Raw genomic sequence first — 20826 nt, 5'->3', positions numbered from 1 at the left:
TTTAATGTGGTCGTGTTGGCTCGTATTTGATTATAAAACTTGGCTGACCTTTGGGATTGTTGAGATCGGCAAAAATGCTTGTGTTAAGTATTTTGATTTTTTTAATGGTCTTGTTTAATTGCTGTTGTGTTGTTCCAGGTGTCTGAAGTTAAGTGGAATGAATAATAATTCCGCGGTCCAGTGCACACACTTACTCTAGTGTAAGGAAATGCTGGTAAACTCATTTAGCCCCAGCACTGTTATCAGTATCTCTACTGCTATGCCCACATTTAGCCCCAGCACTGTTATCAGTATCTCTACTGCTATGCCCTCATTTAGCCCCAGCACTGTTATCAGTATCTCTACTGCTATGCCCTCATTTAGCCCCAGCACTGTTATCAGTACCTCTGCTGCTATGCCCTCATTTAGCCCCAGCACTGTTATCAGTACCTCTGCTGCTATGCCCTCATTTAGCCCCAGCACTGTTATCAGTACCTCTGCTGCTATGCCCTCATTTAGCCCCAGCACTGTTATTAGTATCTCTACTGCTATGCCCTCATTTAGCCCCAGCACTGTTAATAGTATCTCTCCTGCTATGCCCTCATTTAGCCCCAGCACTGTTATCAGTATCTCTGCTGCTATGCCCTCATTTAGCCCCAGCACTGTTATTAGTATCTCTACTGCTATGCCCTCATTTAGCCCCAGCACTGTTATCAGTATCTCTGCTGCTATGCCCTCATTTAGCCCCAGCACTGTTATCAGTATCTCTGCTGCTATGCCCTCATTTAGCCCCAGCACTGTTATCAGTATCTCTACTGCTATGCCCACATTTAGCCTCAGCACTGTTATCAGTATCTCTACTGCTATGCCCACATTTAGCCCCAGCACTGTTATCAGTATCTCTACTGCTATGCCCTCATTTAGCCCCAGCACTGTTATCAGTATCTCTACTGCTATGCCCTCATTTAGCCCCAGCACTGTTATCAGTATCTCTACTGCTATGCCCTCATTTAGCCCCAGCACTGTTATCAGTATCTCTACTGCTATGCCCACATTTAGCCTCAGCACTGTTATCAGCATCTCTACTGCTATGCCCTCATTTAGCCCCAGCACTGTTATCAGTATCTCTACTGCTATGCCCTCATTTAGCCCCAGCACTGTTATCAGTATCTCTACTGCTATGCCCACATTTAGCCTCAGCACTGTTATCAGTATCTCTACTGCTATGCCCTCATTTAGCCCCAGCACTGTTATCAGTATCTCTGCTGCTATGCCCCAGAAGCACTAAGCTGTGTCTAGCTGCTTGTCCCCCAGAGGTTTTACCGGTTTGAAAAATTTTGAAAACATCGTGCACATGCATTCACTCTTACTTTAATTTCTCTTCTTATATCCAATAAAAATCCACAAAATTTTCACCAATTATTCCAGATGAATTTGTCTACATAGTGATGATTTTTTTTCCTATTTGTCCAAGTCTTTCACAACTTATTTATACACTATTTACAAAATTATGTGCAATGTTTATCTGCAAGAACTCTATAATCATCGCTATCAGCATTCTCATCTTCTGACAATTCATTCACAGAAACTTCTATGTCTGAATCTAAATCTCGCAAAATATCCAACTGCAAACACATCTTTCCTCTGCTTGCTCAATATTTTTTAGATCAAACCCAAGAAACTCCTCCTTATTTTTGCTCTCATCAAAAATCACTCTTATATCTGTCATCATTTACGATTTTTCATGAACAGAACACTTATAGTGAAACTGCTCTCAATTAGTAACCCTTGGCTTCTGAACAATTCAAATTTGCACAAACAAAAGTAAAATCAATTCTGATTGGTTTAATATTGGTCTGATTCTTGGAAACAAAACATTTGTAACCAATCAAGGACATTGTATCTAACACACATTCACCATGACTGGAGACGGGATCAGCCACTGAACGCAGTAAACAAACCACGACTACAGGCAGGATCGGCCACTGAATGCAGAAACCCGATCACACATACAGATAGGATCGGGACCGAATGAGTTAAACAAATTAAGCAGCACCTATGAACAATGTTAAAGGTGTAAACAGCAACTGTATAAATCAAAGAAGTGCTCCTCATGCTAATGAACATAAACACTGCTGATTTACTGAGTAAGAAGGACATTGTTAGAGCAATCAGGCAATGGCTGACCTCAGAACCTGGAGAAAAATATTGCATAAAATTTTCATGATCCAAATAATCACACAAGTCAATTTAATATGATTCTGTTTCTGTGCCTGTGTCTAAAATAAATATTCTTTGAGCTCTGAACATAAAAGGTAAAACTGTTAAAACTCTGTAAAAAAAACAAAACATAGCCATGGTGATATTCACCCTTGACCTTTTGAACCCAAAATTTATAGACTTTGTCCTTACCCAAAATTCAAGACATCCCCAAATGATGGTCCCAGTCTGTAAAGAAGGACTGTTGTAACTGTGTAGAAACCATTTTTCTTCTTTTGCAGTGAATCTGAACATTCATCTTTTGACCCAAAATCAAAAGGCTTCTTCCTTACTCTAAATGCAAACTATTTACAACTTTGGTAATAGTAGTGGGTGAAGAACTCATGGTATTGTGCAGAAAAGAATGGAGGACAGAGGGAAAGACACCATAACATGATATGCTCATACATTTGGCAAGCATAAAAGCCATTTTAATTTTTTTATATGGTGTAACTGGAAAAATGAATATGAATTGGAAGTACTATAAAAATTTAACCAGCTAGAATATGAATATTTTAAAAGAGAAATGCCTTTTATTTTCACACAGATTCACATACTATGTTATAAATTATAAAGAAAACTCCTAATCTGATGAAGAAAATTCAAATTATGCAAGGAGCTAAGTTTACCGTGTATTTCCAGATGGGAAGATCTGAAAATTCAGGTGGCTCCCAGTGCACTGTTACATCCACTTTTCCGTTCTTCAAGGTGGTGACACCCTCGGTGAGGTTGCGAGGTGCTTGGGGAGGTCTTACATCTGTTGACATTAAGAAGTGCCAAGGTAAATATAACATCATAATGCATGTGTAAATGTTAGGTGCAATTGGATTGCTCCTATTGCAAGAACTGGAGCAGTCCAATTATGGTTCACAGCACAGCATATCTTGTATCGAGGATAATAATGGTTTCTCTACTTTTGCTAGCTGAGTTTAACTGAAGATATACTGAGCAAGTCATTACTGATACAGTAAAACCACCATTATGAACCACATTTTATCAAAACAAGTACCAAATATACTTGTTTATAAATCAAGTCCAACTGCAACAAGTGTAGACCCTAATATGTCACTGCATAAAGTACAGGCAAATCAGGGTTCATGTTGTTTGTTCTACTGTTTACTCCTACCAAAATGCACAGACCCAGATCTGCCAGTGCATCAAGCAACTGCAGATCTAGATCTGTTCAGTTTGAAGCTGAACTGGACTTACAAGTGAGCATATATGGTATCTCCATTTAACAGACTCGAGTTGTCCCCAAGTGGCCAAGTGGTCTAAAGCACTCACCGTTATGGATCACTGCCATCTCACTATGTCCATGTGGGTTTGAGTCTCAGGCTCGGCCAATGTAGGTTTGTGAGAAAGCTTGCTGGTAACTTCTCGTGGCTCAGTGGTTCTTCCTGGGGTTTTCTGGGTTCATCCTCCACCATTTATACTGGCAGCCATGTATAACCTATCTTGTACTGAAAAATGGTGTTAAACCCTATAACAACAACAACATAACAGACTCTAGGAAATTTGTAGAAAAAAATAAAAGAATATATTAATCTACATAGTCTTATGTCACGTGTTTAGGATCGAATAAACAGTAACATAAGAATGAGTGAAAACAACAAGCTTTGAAAAAATTTAACAAATGATTTATTTCCCTGGAAAAATACTGTAAAAATGAAAATATAGAACTTACGGTTTTAAGAATCAGATTCAAAAATAATCCAAGAATAATTCACAAATTAAATTTTAGAAGTCCTAATAATGAAATGTTCTAATGAATTCAAATTCGAGTCCTGACGAAGAATCCAAGATGGAAGGTGATGACGAACAATGTAGCTATGGTTGTGCTGTTGTGTCTACAGTTCTGTGTTATTCACAAACAACAATCTGGTGTTTGAATTTCCCATTAAAATTTAATTAAATGTCTTTGTCCATGAATTCTGTATGAGCACTCACATATTTCCAGGAAAAAGAATTAATCCTTTTGAATCCAAATAATTCAAATAAACATTAAAATGTAATTCCCAAAATGATCACTAACAAACGAACACCTTGATATCAAGTGTTTTAAGCCCAAATTGCAAAAAATCTCTTTAAACAAAGATTATACAGTAACTTGAAATGCAAAACAAATTCCCAGATGAGGGTCAACTTTCTAGAATCTTTGACAAGTATTTACGTCTAAAAGCACATAGCTCCAGTATGACCATGACAAAATCCATTCATTTTACTCTAAGAATAAGATAAAAATAAAGTTGTTTACTTCTCTCACTGAATTTCTAAATCAAGATTGGGAACTGGGTCAGCTTTAGGTGTTTACAACAAGAGTCAAGGTCAAACTATTTTCTGAAAAAATATGAGTTCCTAGTAAACAAAACTACATTATTCTGATATGTAATGAAATTAAAAATAAAAAGATTTTAAAACTTACAAACAATTAAATTAAATCAAATACACATAACAATAGCACTTGGTCACAGAGACAGACATGTTGACCATGATCATTTCCCAAAACATCCAATTTATAATTATAGCCACCTGCCCATATGTTGCCATATCAACATTGACCACTGGTCTAACATGACAGTTTTGAAGATTCTCGCTCAGAATACATGACGGTTTCTAATATCACTTATACATGTGATCCTTCCAGATGAATGGGTTTTCCTCCCTGAATGGCGTCTCCTGTTCCTCCCGTCACTCCCTAAAATTTTCTATCTACACAAAACTATTATTGAAAAAACTAATTTTTTTCTCTTTTTTTCACACCTTGCTTCCAGTATAGTATATTTACAGTAACACTGCCTGTGATAATGTGATTGTGAACTGGGTTAAACAGCTTATGATGATTTAGAAGCAGTATACCTTTGATTCTGTTGACAGGGTCAGTTGGCTTCAGCGTTTGCTGTTTGGCACATGGATTATACTGTGCAAGATAGAATTAATTTTGAAAGAATTAAAGATACTGTACCAATTGATTATGGTGCTAAAAGCTGTTAAGACGGATGGATTATAGCCTATATGATGTGTGATCAAAAGAAATTCAGACAGGATTAAAGATGCTAATTGATTTATGGGTATTACTAAAGAGCTCAAGAGGAATAAAACGGGGTTGATCTTGCTCCATAAGTATGCAATATCTTCAATGCTAAAACACGAAATCTAAGCAACCGAAATATCACATGAAATTCACTGATGGATTGGAACAGAAATTTCAGTGCTTGGAATCAAGTTTTTTTATATATAAAAAAGCATGAAAATGTAATCTGCCCTTCCTGTAAAGCTGTTTTTAAATTATGCTATGGTGGCAAGCATGATATCATGCATCATGCAGAAGTCCAATCACAAAAAAGCATATCAAATGTATCAATAAATACACCATCAATGAAATCCATGTTCACATAATCTGCATCAAATGTAGAAAAAGATATACATGCCAAGAAACTGTCTGCCAACCTTGCTGGGTATCTGTATGGTATTTGTTAAACCAGAAATTAAAGTAACGTATATACTCACATGTAAGTCGATTCAACCATAAGTATACAATTTACAATTTACCCAAATTAAATTCATTACAATCCATAATGTTTGACCTTTTAAATCTATTTATATGATAAATACATGAATTCAATTACAGGTCACATAACAGGATAAAAATAGTTCAGAATTATCCGATTCACAATAACCTATAATATGTTAATTCCACACAAACTTATAAGTGAGTACATATGGTACGAACAAAATTTTTTTTGTTGTTGTTAAAAACATGAACATTGACAACTACAAAAACAAACGATACTATGATTGCCACAACTTCTATTCAATCCATGACTTTCTGCCATTTTCCCCAAGGTATGTAATATGCAGAAGGAAAGTTAGCTGACAATCAATAATTTAAGTCAGACAAATTTGGCCTTCTCTACAACAGGTTGTTGTTGTTGTTATTGTTGTTGTAGGGTTTAATTCCATTTTTCAGCACAAGAAAGACTATATGTGGCAGCCAGTATAACTGGTGGAGGAAGAACCGTGGAAAACCCTGGGAAGAACCATTGACCCACGAGAAGCTACTGGCAGGCTTTCTCATGTACCCATGCTAGCCAAGTCTGAGACTCGAACCCACACAGACAGAGGTGAGATGGCAGTGATCCGGGACAGTGAGTGCTTTAGTCTACAACATGTATAACAGAACCATCAAGGCAGAGTTTGAGGTCATCATGTAATTATAGATAGTGAAAATCTGCAGTTCTTTTTCAGCCAACTTCTGATTTTTATTTAAGCATACAAGGAGCTGATACCTGATAGCATGCATACTGATTGAATGTGCAGTCACTTCCGGGGTTATGATATTTATGTTGATAATTCTGATGTTGAATAGTATAGCTGACAACATGCCACCCTGCATCCTAACTATAGATTTCAGAAAGGGTTGTACTGATATTGCTCTGAAATTTGTCTTTCAAAATATGGGATATAAAGACAGGTTGGTGACCCTTTAAACCTAGTTTGAATAGGTTATTCATTATTCCATACTTCCAAGTGATGCTACAAGTTTCTCAAGGTTAAAAATAATGATTTTACAATAATGGTGCTGTTAATAATAATAATAATAATGACAATGATAAAATGGCAGTGGTGGTTGTGGTGCTGATAATGATAATGATGGTTATTGGAAAAGTGATGATGATGGTGTTAATGGCGGTGGTAGTATGAGTGTGTGCATGTATGCAAGTGTGATTTGGATTTTTAATGTAGCTTTAACAATTTTTCACATATCATTAGGATGTCTGCAGTGCTGCACTTTATTGTGATATCTAGCACTGGGGCATCATGCCGCAGACATGTAGCATTCTGTCCCACCCAATCACATTATCCTGACACCAGGTCGACCAGTCCTAACACTAACCTCTTAACGCTGAGCACCAAGAGAGGTAGCTGTCAGTACCATTTTTATAAGTCTTTGGCATGACTCAGCCGGGGATTAAACCCATGACCTCCTGTATTTAAGACAGATGCTCTAACCACTAGGCCAGGTGGTGGAATGAAGGTGATGGTGATAATGATGATGCTGGTGACATTTAGGAAATGTTTAAAATTACAAACAGATGTATGTCTTCAGGTTGGTTGGTTGCTATTGTTTATGCCATTTTTCAGTATAAGAGTTGCAATACATGGTGGCCAGCATATTTGGTTGAGATAGAACCTGCGATAATCAAGGAAAGAACCACCAACCCACAGGAAGCTACTGGCAAGCATTCTCACATACACATGTTGGCTGAGCCAAGACTCAAACTCAAGCTGGCAGAGGTGAGATGTCAGTGACCTGTAAAGACAAGTGCTTTAGACCATTCAGCCACCCAGGGCTCCTGTATGATTTTAGGAAGAAGCATTTTTGAAAATATCACAACATCCCTGAGCCAGCACAGTAACATAGCGTGATAATAACCAACCAGATTATCTTCAATCTGAACTATTTGGGTCACCAACAGTCTGTCAAAATTGGCATTTTCAATATGTGTCCTTTATCTACAGGTAAATATGTGCAGTGAAACCTTTTTCAAAAACACTCAAGCAACCTTAAAATTTTTCCTTTATGGACAGATGTCTTCAAAAAGATAACTACTGTATGTGTATAGGAAATGGCTAAAAGAAGTTTTCAGTTTTTCTCAGTAACGAGCACACTATATGGAGGTTGTCAGCTGCAAAAGTGTTCATTGGTACTAAACATGATTAAAGTAGACTTGTTCTGCTTGTTTTTTACATACAGGTGACTGCTAAATCAGTGTTCACTGTACTAAATGTTTTTAAAGTGGACCTACTGTACTTGTCTCTTACACACAAGTGGCTGCTTTAGCAAGTCTGAATGCATACTGTCAAAAGCCAGATCAAAGGAAACAGACAGAGGCTCCTTCAGTAATTTGTAAATCAGAAACAGAAAAAAATGGGTATACATAAACGACAATTTCAATTTCAAACAAACTAGGTATGAGTAAAGATCAACAATGATTTCAAAAATAATCACTGCAAAACAAATTTAGCAATACCTCTGGAGGACTTAAACGGTGGGGATAATGGTGAAAAGCCTCGTGTTCCATTACTGTTGACTGCAATCACTCGGAACTGGTACCAATGACCTGCATGTATTCTTCGTAACAGTACATGAGTCTGCTGAGTCTGGAACCAGACGAGAAAAAGTGCTGTGTACGACTTTATAAAATTAATCTCTTTTTTTTTAAATCTTCAATGATTTGGTCTTTCTTGTAAATTGGCTTGCATTAAAGTACTTCTGAAATCTGGTATTGGCACATCCTGATCTTTAGAGTGCGGACTTCATGAGAAAACCACAAGCAAGAGATGGCAGGAAACTTGCATTTGGTTGTGCCAGCACAATGAAATTAATCCTTACACCTCCAAAAGATATAGTCACCCTTGCACACATGGTACAAAAGCAATGGCAAGTTTAGTTCAATAATTATAACATGTATCTAAGTGCGCAAGAGAAGACTCATTATAACATCGTATGTTACATCATTAAGTTACACTGGCAATTAAAACTCAGGTTATGATTAATTATTACCAAAAAACATTGTAACTGTAAATTGGATATTTCAGGTAGTATACTAATGTCTGCAAATCTGTATGAATGAAATTATGAGACAAAAATTTACCAAAACAGTAATATGCATAAATGCATTATTTGGCAATAAAACAAATTTGTATTACTCTGAAGAAAAGAAACATTCAGAGAAAGATGGGAATTACGAAAAAAATACAACAAATAAAGCACAGTAACTGAAGCTAAATAGAAGTGTAATCTGGAATGAGAAACAACCCAGTGCAGCCCTATCTGGTATACCAAACAATATACCAAAGAGCTGTAGAAAACTGAGAAAGATGGAGAGAATTGGTTGTAAAGTCAACTGGGGGGCTCCAACGAATTCTTGGGTTAAGGGATTGATGATGATGAAACAAATGTAAATGTCAGTATTTCATGCCAAACGTTTGGCAACGACCTTAGAAATCAGGTAGCAACCATGTTAATTCATTACTATAAACACTGTGGGTAAATGTACAGTAAAACCTGTCATGAGCGACCTCTGCTATGAGCGACCACCTGTCATTTCCGACCACAATCGTAATGCACGGATCGATTTTACTATATAAACGCTCTGTTATGAACGACCACCTGCTCAACGTGACCAGCGACCGCGATTTTTTGGCAAAATATGCATTTTGACACTGCTATGAACGACTGCCTTGCCAAAAAAACAAAACAGATTGACACCACTGACCTTAACTTAATCTTTTGTAAACACTAGACCTCGGGATAAATGTAGTATGCAAACGAACAACCATATATCGAGATAAACACCTCTAACCATCATTTAATCCTTTGAAACAAAGACTGCATACATAGTAAAGATTGCTTTAATAAAGTATTTAAAAAAATGTGTCTTTCTACAGTATCAGTTTTGTGAAATTTACAACTCCAGCATACGGTGTCATTTGTAAACTGCAGTAAACCAGACTAAAGTACATGTCACTAACCGCCATTGTAGTGCAGAAGTCATGTGAATTGCCAGTAAGAGTAACATCAAAGGGAGTAATAATGGATATACGCAGTCAATTTAGAGGTTTGTATTTTTTCTTTATCTTTATGAAAACTCACAAAATGCCGGTAGTCCTTATGTCCCAGTGAGAAATTGTCTGAAAGGGCTTCAATGTAGGTTTGAGTACATCGTTTGTCTTTCCAGTTAATCCATAAGGCCTGGAGGGTGAAAGAGCTCATTGTCTTTAATACTAGTAAGTGAGAATCATTTCCGGATTGTTTTAAAATTATTTTTTATTTCTTTTGTTAGTGTTTCACCAAGCCACCATCTGTTTACCTGGGTGCAGATGGTCGCAACCTTTGTTTATCGAGCTATAACGCTCTTGATTTAAACTTCGTCTAAGAATAAATGTATTGTTTCTTATTGAGTTAATTATGTCTTTTGGTTTCATTCATTGGTACATAATATATATTTATTCCACATTTCCCCAAAACCTGATAAAAACCGATAGTCTTTATAACGTCAACACTAATAACAATGGCAGAACCTCCACTGAAAAAAAGAAAAATTTTAACACTGGAAGAAAGGATTAATGTCATTGAAAGAAATGAAAAACGGGAGACTGCTTGCAAAATAGCAGTCAGCTTAAGCGTCGGTAAAACACAAGTTCAAAATGTAATCAAAGACAAGGAGTCCATTAGAAACGAATGGCAGAAAGGTGCAGAAGCACAGATGAAATATGCCACGGCACGACGGACAGTTTACGGAGATCTGAACGAGCGAGTATGGGAGTGGTTTTGTGCTGCAAGGAGTAAAAACATACCAGTAAGTGGAAAGTTGATTCAGGAAAAGGCAATAATTGAGATACATGTTCAGACCAAACAGCTGAGTAAAACATGTCAACAAAGTATAATGGATTTTTTTAAAAAAACAAGTGAATAAGTGTATAGAATTATATACATCATATCTAACTGTTCATTTTTTGTACATATTAATGTGATGTTGAAATATAAATTTTATTCTCGTTGTTTGATAGATGAATATCTTTATTATATAAAGATATTTTGAGAGGAATGCATGCAATATTTAACAAGATTTATAAATAATGGATATGATACATGTACAGTGAGTATGGGTTTTATTTATTTGTCAACAATGCTAACTATTGACCCTGAAAACCAGTCCATTTTCACACACCTCTTATGAGAGACCACCTGTCTTGAGAGACCGCTTTTGGTTGGCAGAAGGGGCGGTCTCTCATAACAGGTTTTACTGTAATTGCTAACTTGTTTTTGTTTTTTTTCCTGACTGTAGCAAAATACAAAATTAGGCTGATGAACACATGGGAGAGAGAAAGAGATGAAACTGAATAACTTCAATATTGCCCAATCAATCCCATCAGTGAAGATCACCTGTGGGCATGGTATGAATTCAAAATTTTTGTAAACATGTTAGTAAATGTGCACCAATTAACAGTATTTCACCTGGGATAAGCTGAGGTGACCAGCATAATAAACTGTCCCAAATGTTAAAAACAGGTTAAAAACAGAGAGAGATCTCAAAATTATATTTTATGATTATTGTCAAAATTTGCTAGAATTATCGACAAGCATCTGTCATGTCATTAGACATAAATGGGGGAGGTTTGTGTGAATAGAACTCTATGCCACAATTACACAAGTTTAAACAAGAGTCTCTGACTGACCCTGTACTAGCTGAAAAGAATTTCCAGGAGTTCAAGAAATTTCTTGATTTAACTGTGGACTGCTGAAACCATTTGTGACATTTCTCAACAAAACCATCTCCGATATTCATCAGCAACAACATGTTCAAATTAGCTGCTATACTGGCCATAATGACATCAAATTGGCACCATTTATATTTATTTCCAACAAGGCATCATTCTAGAGGAGAAAAGGTAACATTATATTCAAGATGGGTGTCATGGTGGCCATAATGGATGCCAGACTGGTACCATTTTCATTTAGTACCAACAACACATCATAAGGAATGTTTTCGTGACAATATCATGTCATTATGACCAGCCAGCTAGAAATAAGCATGTTATCAAGATTTTCAAGATGACCACTGTGGCAGCCATATTAAAATTTGAATTGGCACCATTTTTATTCATGATGAACTAAACAACATAATAAGTCTTGCAGTGAAAACCCCATACTGATAAGACCATTCACTCAGGAGAAACAGTGATAAGAGAATTTTTAAGATGGTTACTATTGCGGCATGCATTCTGAATGTCTAAATGGCACCATTTTCATTGAGGATTTCATAGCTGCTGGACATCTGATCATCTCCATTGTTATTTAGGAAAAACTAGACATTGTAATAAGTCTTCTGGTGAAACCTCCATGGCAATATTGCTTTTCATTCAGGAGATGCAGCGATAACAAGTCTTTCAAGATGGACAATGTTGCAGCCATAAGTGACATCAGACCAATACAGTTTTCATCTAGAACCAACTTGACATCATATGAAGTCTTCAGTTCAAAACCCCACTGAGGTGCCAAACTGGTCATCAGATCAGCACCATTTTCATTTAGGATCATAAAAAGTCTTTAGTTAAAACCCCAATTTGATATGGTCATCCATTCAGGAGGAGTAATAATAACAAGATTTTCAAGATGGCCACTGTGGTGTCCACAATGGATATCAGACTGTCACCATTTTCATTTAAGACCAACCAGATATCATAATAAGCCCTCTGATGAAAACCCCATGGCAACATTAGTAGGGGAAGTGATAACAAGCTTTTGAAGACTCCTATCCCCAGAAGAATTTTCACAACCTTTATGAAACCCTGGATGACTACCTGAGTGACAAACTGCCATTGGTGCAGTTCGTCCCAGTTTGGTTTAAGAGTTGTAGTGTTCCTCTGTTCCAGCAGATACACAAACTGACCCCTAAGCCCTGCCTCTTGACCTTTATAATCAGAACTCCATGTGACCATCAGTGCTCTCCCTTCTTGACGCTCTTCAACACTTATGTTGTACGGTTTGGGAGGTAAACCTAGAAACAAATACAGATTTCAGAAATTAAGTGAATGAAGGACAAATATTTCGCCTATAAATTTTTGGGCCACCTGGAGCATACAAAGTAAACCTTGGAAAAAAATATACAGAACCAAAGCAGAACAGTTAATTTTACTTAAACACTTACAAAGTTAGCAAGAAGTCCATCAGATTTTATCAACATTGTGAGTGATGATGTACAATTTACACATCGATAAATCCCCACTCTTGATCATTTAACCCTTTAATAAATAATTTGTTTTAAGTAGCTGAGTGACATAAAATACTGTTCTTGGGTGAATTTTAAGGTAAAGTTAACTTGAAAGAAAAAAAATCATTCTTTATAAATAAATAGTTTGAGGGAAAGCTGGTGAAGCATGCAAGGACAGCACTAAAACTGAATCAACAGCTAATCAGGAACCAAAAATGACACATTTTCTGTTACATTTAATAAATATTTATATAAATGTTATACTTTATGTTATAACTTGGTGTACCTCCTTCTAAAGTCTTATATAAATGTTATCTTTTATGTTATAACTTGGTGTATCTCATTCTAAATTCTTATATAATGTTATCCTTTATGTTATAACTTGGTGTATCTCCTTCTAAAGTCTTATATAAATGTTATCCTTTATATTATAACTTGGTGTATCTCATTCTAAAGTCTTATATAATGTTATCATTTATGTTATAACTTGGTGTATCTCCTTCTAAAGTATTATATAAATGTTATCTTTTATGTTATAACTTGGTGTACCTCCTTCTAAAGTCTTATATAAATGTTATCCTTTATGTTATAACTTGGAGTATCTTCTTCTAAAGTCTTTTTGTAACAAATGTTACAAATTATCTGGATGCCACAAAAATATCTGGGATAAAATAACACATTAGAGCCATTTCAATTTTGGGATAAAATAACACATTAGAACCATTTGAATGTTGGGATAAAATAACACATTAGAACCATTTGAATTTGGAGATAAAATAACACATTAGAGCCATTTGAATGTTGGGATAAAATAACACATTAGAACCATTTGAATTTGGAGATAAAATAACACATTAGAGCCATTTGAATTTGGGATAAAATAACACATTAGAACCATTTGAATTTGGAGATAAAATAACACATTAGAGCCATTTGAATGTTGGGATAAAATAACACATTACAACCATTTGAATTTGGGGATAAAATAACACATTAGAACCATTTGAATTTTGGGATAAAATAACACATTAGAGCCATTTGAATTTTAGGATAAAATAGCACATTAGAGCCATTTGAATTCTGGGATAAAATAACACATTAGAACCATCTGAATTTAGGATAAAATAACACATATGAGCCATTTGAATTTTGGGATAAAATAACACATTAGAGCCATTGGAATTTTCGGATAACTTTACACATTAGAGCTATTTGAATTTTGGGATAAAACAACACATTAGGGCCATTTGAATTTTAGGATAAAATATCACATTAGAATCATTTGAATTTTGGGAAAAAATAACACATTAGGGCCATTTGAATTTTAGGATAAAATAGCACATTAGAGCCATTTGAATTTTGGGATAAAATAACACATCAGAACCATTTGAATTTGGGATAAAATAACACATTAGAACCATTTGAATTTGGAGATAAAATAACACATTAGAGCCATTTGAATGTTGGGAGAAAATAACACATTAGAACCATTTGAATTTGGGGATAAAATAACACATTAGAACCATCTGAATTTTGGGATAAAATAACACATTAGGGCCATTTGAATTTTAGGATAAAATAGCACATTAGAGCCATTTGAATTTTGGGATAAAATAACACATTAGAACCATTTGAATTTGGGACAAAATAACACGTATGAGCCATTTGAATTTTGGGATAAAATAACACATTAGAGCCATTGGAATTTTCGGATAACTTTACACATTAGAGCTATTTGAATTTTGGGATAAAACAACACATTAGGGCCATTTGAATTTTAGGATAAAATAACACATTAGAACCATTTGAATTTTGGGACAAAATAACACATTAGGGCCATTTGAATTTTAGGATAAAATAGCACATTAGAGCCATTTGAATTTTGGGATAAAATAACACATTAGAGCCATTTGAATGTTGGGAGAAAATAACACATTAGAACCACTTGAATTTGGGGATAAAATGACACATTAGAACCATTTGTATTTTGGGATAAAATAACACATTAGGGCCATTTGAATTTTAGGATAAAATAGCACATTAGAGCCATTTGAATTCTGGGATAAAATAACACATTAGAACCATTTGAATTTGGGATAAAATAACACATATGAGCCATTTGAATTCTGGGATAAAATAACACATTAGAGCCATTGGAATTTTCAGATAACTTTACACATTAGAGCTATTTGAATTTTGGGATAAAACAACACATTAGGGCCATTTGAATTTTAGGATAAAATAACACATTAGAGCCATTTGAATTTTGGGATTAAATAACACATTAGAACCATTTGAATTTTGACATCAATGATTAAGAAGGGCAACTTAAGTCATATTTATTTGATAAATCAACATGTATACTGGTTCCTTGTTTCAAATAAAAGGTACTTTTACATGCAGTCCAATCAACTATCTTGAAAATCACAATTACAGTTTACCAATACTATTACAGTCCATTGTTATGTCCAATCAATTGTTGTAACAATCACAAAGATTACAGTTCATGATGTAGTCCCAATCAACTCTCTTAATAATCATGATGATGAAAGTTCATGATAAAGTCCTAATCAATTGTCTTACCAATCATCATCACAGTTCATGACGTAGTCCCAATCAATTGTCTTAACACATTAACCTGTGCCAGCAAGTTTACGTGGCAGGAGGTAGTAGCCTACTGCCGAGCTCTGTAGTGTCAAGTTCATGTATGATACACTAAAGTGGGTGGTATTATAGAAAGGTAGATAGATGTAGCTCTATAATGATACCAAATAATCTGGAAGTTCTAGTTGCACTACAAAATACAGATAGAAAAACCTCATTTTTTGGACCCGATATTTTTCCACCCAAATTCACCCATGGTCGGAATCCGATTTTGTGTCCGGAGTTTAGACATTTCGGTCTCAGATCTAAGGCATACTGGTATGAACTGTAAACAGACAGATGAACCTTTGCAAAAAGTAGGATAAGATGGGCATTTGGAATAACGAGTGGTCTCCATAAGAAAATAATGGGTCCATTAAGCAAAAAGAAAAGAAGAAAAAAAGAGAACTCAACTTTTACCCTTCTGCTCATGTGCGAGCCAAATAGCCAATAAAAAACAATGTTTCTAACACAACCAGGCATTAGATTATTGGAAAATTACCTGGAAGTTGATGTGTTAGGATGTCTTCAGAAATAGCTTTCAAAATGTGTTCCCTATTCGAATGTCAGGCAAAAATGACAAAAACCTCCAGGGATTAATGTGTTAACAATCATGATGATCACATTTCATGATGTAATCCCAATCAAATGTCTTAACAATCACAATGATCACAGGTGATGATGCAGTCCCAATCAATTTGTCTTAACAATCATGATGATCACAGTTCATGATGTAGTCCCAATCAACTGTCTTAACAATTACAATGATCACAGTTCATGATGTAGTCCCAATCAACTGCCTTAACAATATGATGATGGAAGTTCATGATAAAGTCCCAATCAATTGTTGTAACAACCACTAAGATCATAGTTCATCATGTAGTCCCAGTCCAAGAAAATAATGGAACACTAATGGTTCTTTGTATGATGTGCACCCAATTAGGCTCAAAAATATAATGTTTGGTATATATTTCATGTCACGTGAAAAAAATTCATCAGCTCACCATTAGTACTCATTCTGTTCTTTTCTTTACATCAAAGTCTTAAAAGAAGCAACAACTTTTTGGCAAATTTCTTATTGAAATCCACCAGAATAAGGACTTCTTTCAGAAATATCTGCGAGCTTTTTAAATTATCTAATTCAAAAGATAACCTGCCTAACATATCATGATTTAACTAATCACTAAAAAGTAAAGGGGACTGTTCTTAACTATGTGATTTAATTCTCTTTATAGAGGGGATTTCAGTCTAGTGTTAAAGAATTAGGGCTTGCTTTATTTGTACCATTTAGTGAAAATAAGATGGCAATGAAACTGAGGACATGTGCATGCTTTCATTGTTCAGTGAATTGAAACTTGGGTGTTAATGCTTAAACATAATATTTTACCTTAGAAAAAAATTTAAAAGCAAGAGTCCCTTGAATGGACTGACGCTCTGCTGTCGAAAAAAATTACAGAAATTTAAAAGACCATTTCTTGTTTTTTTAACTACTGAATGTTGAAATTTCAAATTTTTTCAAATTATCTGCTGTGGTGAACATTATGTATCTGAGTGAGATCAACACCATTTTCATTTGGGCCAATCTGCACATAATTTGAAAACGTTTAATGAGAACCCCTTGTTAATATCATCATCCATTCAGGACAACTATCAATACAAACATTTCAAGAAGGCAGTCATATTCATATAAGATCGGCACCATTTGCATTTAGGACAAACTAGATATCATTACAAGTTGCTGGTGAAAATTCTATATCAATTAGACCATCAATGGTGAAGGAGTAGCCAAAGCAAGTATTACAAAATTTCAGACTGGTACCATTTCCTTTAACGACCAACTAGCCAAAAGAAAATGTCTTCCAGTGAAAAGCCTGTTCCAATTTGACATTACACTAAGGAGTAGTCATAATACGATAATACGAAGCTGGTTTCTATGGTGACCATATTTGTATTAAAATTGGGACTAGTCTCATTTAGAACCAACTAGGAATCATAGTGTTTTACTGACAACTTTACGTTGATATGTCTTTCCATTTAGGAGAAGAAGCCATAATATGTTTTCAAAGATAATTGCCAATGTGGCCATACTGGATGTCATATCATCACTCTACACCTTGGGGAAGTAGCAATATAAAAGCTTTCATATTTGATGTATGATTTTTGCCACAATTTTCTCCCAAGACCAACTAGGCACCTAAGAAGTCATCTGAAGAAATAACCCATCTGGATATGACTTTCTGATCCAAAGAAGCCCTGTCCCCATTTTAAAAAACTAGCTTCCTCCACTTGGAGTCATATCTGGCTAAAAGTATCTTAAAATGCCTCGCTTTGTATTGAAAATGCGAGAGGCTAAACATTTTGATTTCCATCTTAGAAGTAGGACACAATCAACTGCTGTCTGAAACTGGCCACATATGTTGAATGCCGAGTTCAGCATTTGAATTCTGGTAATAACACTGAGTAGGTACACACGCTATGTGGTATAGTTTGAAATAAAACTTATTCATGCCAAAATAAGCATTCCTAGATCTTTCTTTAAATAATATTAAATACGATAGGTCAAATGATGGGGTTTGTTTTTCATTTAAAAATTCACTCCTGTACAGAATACACAATCAATCAGTCTAACCTTAAAGATCATTTATTGAGTTTTCTGTCTGTTATGTATATTTGACTTAATTTACATATGGTTTAATTTAATTGTTTGTTTTTAAGTTTTAACTTTTTTGTTTCCATTACTTGCTATTGTAATGTTACTTTATTTGCTGGAATAGAGTTCAGTTCTGAGTGATATTTTTTATTTTTGATGTAAACAACTTTATAGAAACATTGTATCTAATGCTGACCTAGTTCCTGGCCTTAATTCAGAAACAGTGATAGTTTGTAGTAAATAACTTTTTTTTAAACATTTTTAAATTCTTTCTCAGAGTAAGAGCTATAAAGTGGAATCGAGGCCATACTTGGAGTATATGACAAATAACATGTAGCAATTGTTACAAACTCTAGTTTTTCCAGAGAACTGACCCACATCCAGGCATCTGTTTTGTGCTGTAGTTAGATTTATTACTTATGTTTTGAGAAATAATAGTCATACTTGCCTTAACACTGGAGACATCCAGGTGTTATATGTTGTGACCAGTTTTGAGGCTAATTATTTTATGTTATTTTAAAGAAAAGTGACTCTTTTCCCTGGAAATACTAGTGCTCTAAATTAATTCTTGGACAAGGACATTTATAAAAATTTATACAGAATTCAAATTGGAATATTATTTTCTGTGATTCAACAAAGAACTGTTGACACGTCAGTACAAATGCTGACCACAACATACGTCACTGCCTTCCATTTTGGATTCCATCGTGATTCAAACTCAGTTTCATTAGGACTTTTTGTTTCTAGGATTTCTATTTTTTAATTCTTGGATTATTTTTGGATTTGACTCATAAAACCGTAAGGTTTTTTTTCAGGGGAAATAATTTATTTGCTAAATTTTACAAAGCTTGTTGTCTTCACTTTTTTCTTGTTATATTTTGTAAGAGCCTAAACGCATAACATGTCTAAAATCGAATTTGAATTTTCCATATCTGAAAAAACCCCATTTCTTTGTTTTTAGATTATTTAACAAACAAACGAGTTTAAAGGTATATCCTTCATAAAAGCTGGCACAGTTATTACTTGTCTTGGACATTTTCGACATGTACACAGATGTGATGTGTCAGTGGAACAAGAAACTGCCAATGCTGAGATTAATGAGCACAAAATTTGCAAAATATTATTAAACGAGGTATGGAGGGGGTGATTGTTGGGATGGTAAAAGTCAATACTACCCTTAAATGTCAGCAATTATCTCCCAATATAATCTTTCACCTATTTCTGTTTGATATTTGCAATTTTCATATCAACTGCATTAATTAATAATAATGAGATTAAAATTATGCTTTACAAATGTAAATTTCCATACCCATAAAAGGTGATGACTCAACAATATTCTTCTTCTTATTCCCCCTTTGTATCGTTATTCCAACAATGGCTGCCTAAACTTTTTGTCTAAATCCTTTTTCATGCTTGGATGAATTTGTTTTATAATTGTATACAATATATATAATTACATGAAAATTAAGAATGAGCAGAACTCCAGTAGCTCTTAAGAATACTTCCATATGGAATATATTTTATCTGGTAGTTCCATACTTTCTCACCTTTTGAAATTAGAACAAGAAAACATCTGCTCTTCTATTTTTATCACAAGTTGAGACCATATGAAACATAAAAGACATTCCTTTCATTTGAAATGACCATTTAGTCAATATACCTATACAATTATGGATGGTCAGCCTGTTCAGCGAATGATGTCACTCAAAACAACACTAAAACTCTAAATCAAAGAAGCAAGTGCAGTCTGTAAATTTTGACAATCATAACTCATAACAGATTTTAGTGACAAATTGTTTGAATTCATTGGGAGTAGACTTTATGAGAAGTAAATTTTTTATTTAAGCATATTGTAAATTTACTGACTGAAGATAGTCTCCATACCAGACCATTATTGTCAGGAAATTATATTGCTTTTGTTAGAAGGGTAAGAAAATTCTGCAATGTGTCTAAGGCTCTTGCAAAGTACTTTCATTACAAGGGATGTAACTCTTTTTTGACTGTAGTTATTTGACTTCCTGTTGGACTTGAATGGATTGTGTTATTGCATACCTTCCAAACAATTAGTATGGATACAATGGTTATATTTTACCTTTCTCACGTCTCTAAAGTTGTTTTTTTTTCTTCTTTTGTTTTTGATAAATAAGCAATAAAAGAGGATACTTTGTAATTTTACTCAAATTATCTTTAATTTATTTTGAATACTTTCAATAATAAACTTGTTAAATCATATTAAGTATTTATGTTTTTCTTCCTTCTCATGGAAATATAAAAATGATGATTTTCAATCAGTTTGTAAAGAAAATATGCATCTAGCAAATTGCATAAACTGTGATTTATAGCACAGTCTTTACACAGCACTGTATCAGCTAAAAGCTGGGGGGTGGGGGTGGAGTGTCATAAATGGGCAGAATAAGTAATAATCAAACTATTTTGAGTTGGGACTGAATTCACCAGCAATAGGGGCAAATCATTCTGATGCAAAGATGAAAGTGATGATTCACATAATCATTTACT

General features: G+C 34.7%; 1 protein-coding gene across 1 annotated transcript in view; it reads right to left on the bottom strand.

Moving 5' to 3' along the window:
• Positions 1-20826, bottom strand: part of LOC149799453 (anosmin-1-like) — a 153733-nt gene that overhangs the window by 41984 nt on the left and 90923 nt on the right. Inside the window, exons 5-7 of the mRNA XM_089958197.1 lie at positions 12607-12803; positions 8271-8400; positions 2868-2995 (exon numbers count right to left, since the gene is read on the bottom strand). Of these exons, the coding sequence (XP_089814323.1) occupies positions 2868-2995; positions 8271-8400; positions 12607-12803 (455 nt within the window). The remainder of the gene's footprint in view (positions 1-2867; positions 2996-8270; positions 8401-12606; positions 12804-20826) is intronic.

The sequence above is a fragment of the Sinohyriopsis cumingii genome, chromosome 5 (assembly GCF_028554795.1).
Source record: "Sinohyriopsis cumingii isolate HCF-2022 chromosome 5, ASM2855479v2, whole genome shotgun sequence".
Classification (NCBI taxonomy): domain Eukaryota; kingdom Metazoa; phylum Mollusca; class Bivalvia; order Unionida; family Unionidae; genus Sinohyriopsis; species Sinohyriopsis cumingii.
The sequence above is the reverse complement of the archived record's forward strand: the minus strand, read 5'-3'. Positions and strand labels throughout refer to the sequence as shown.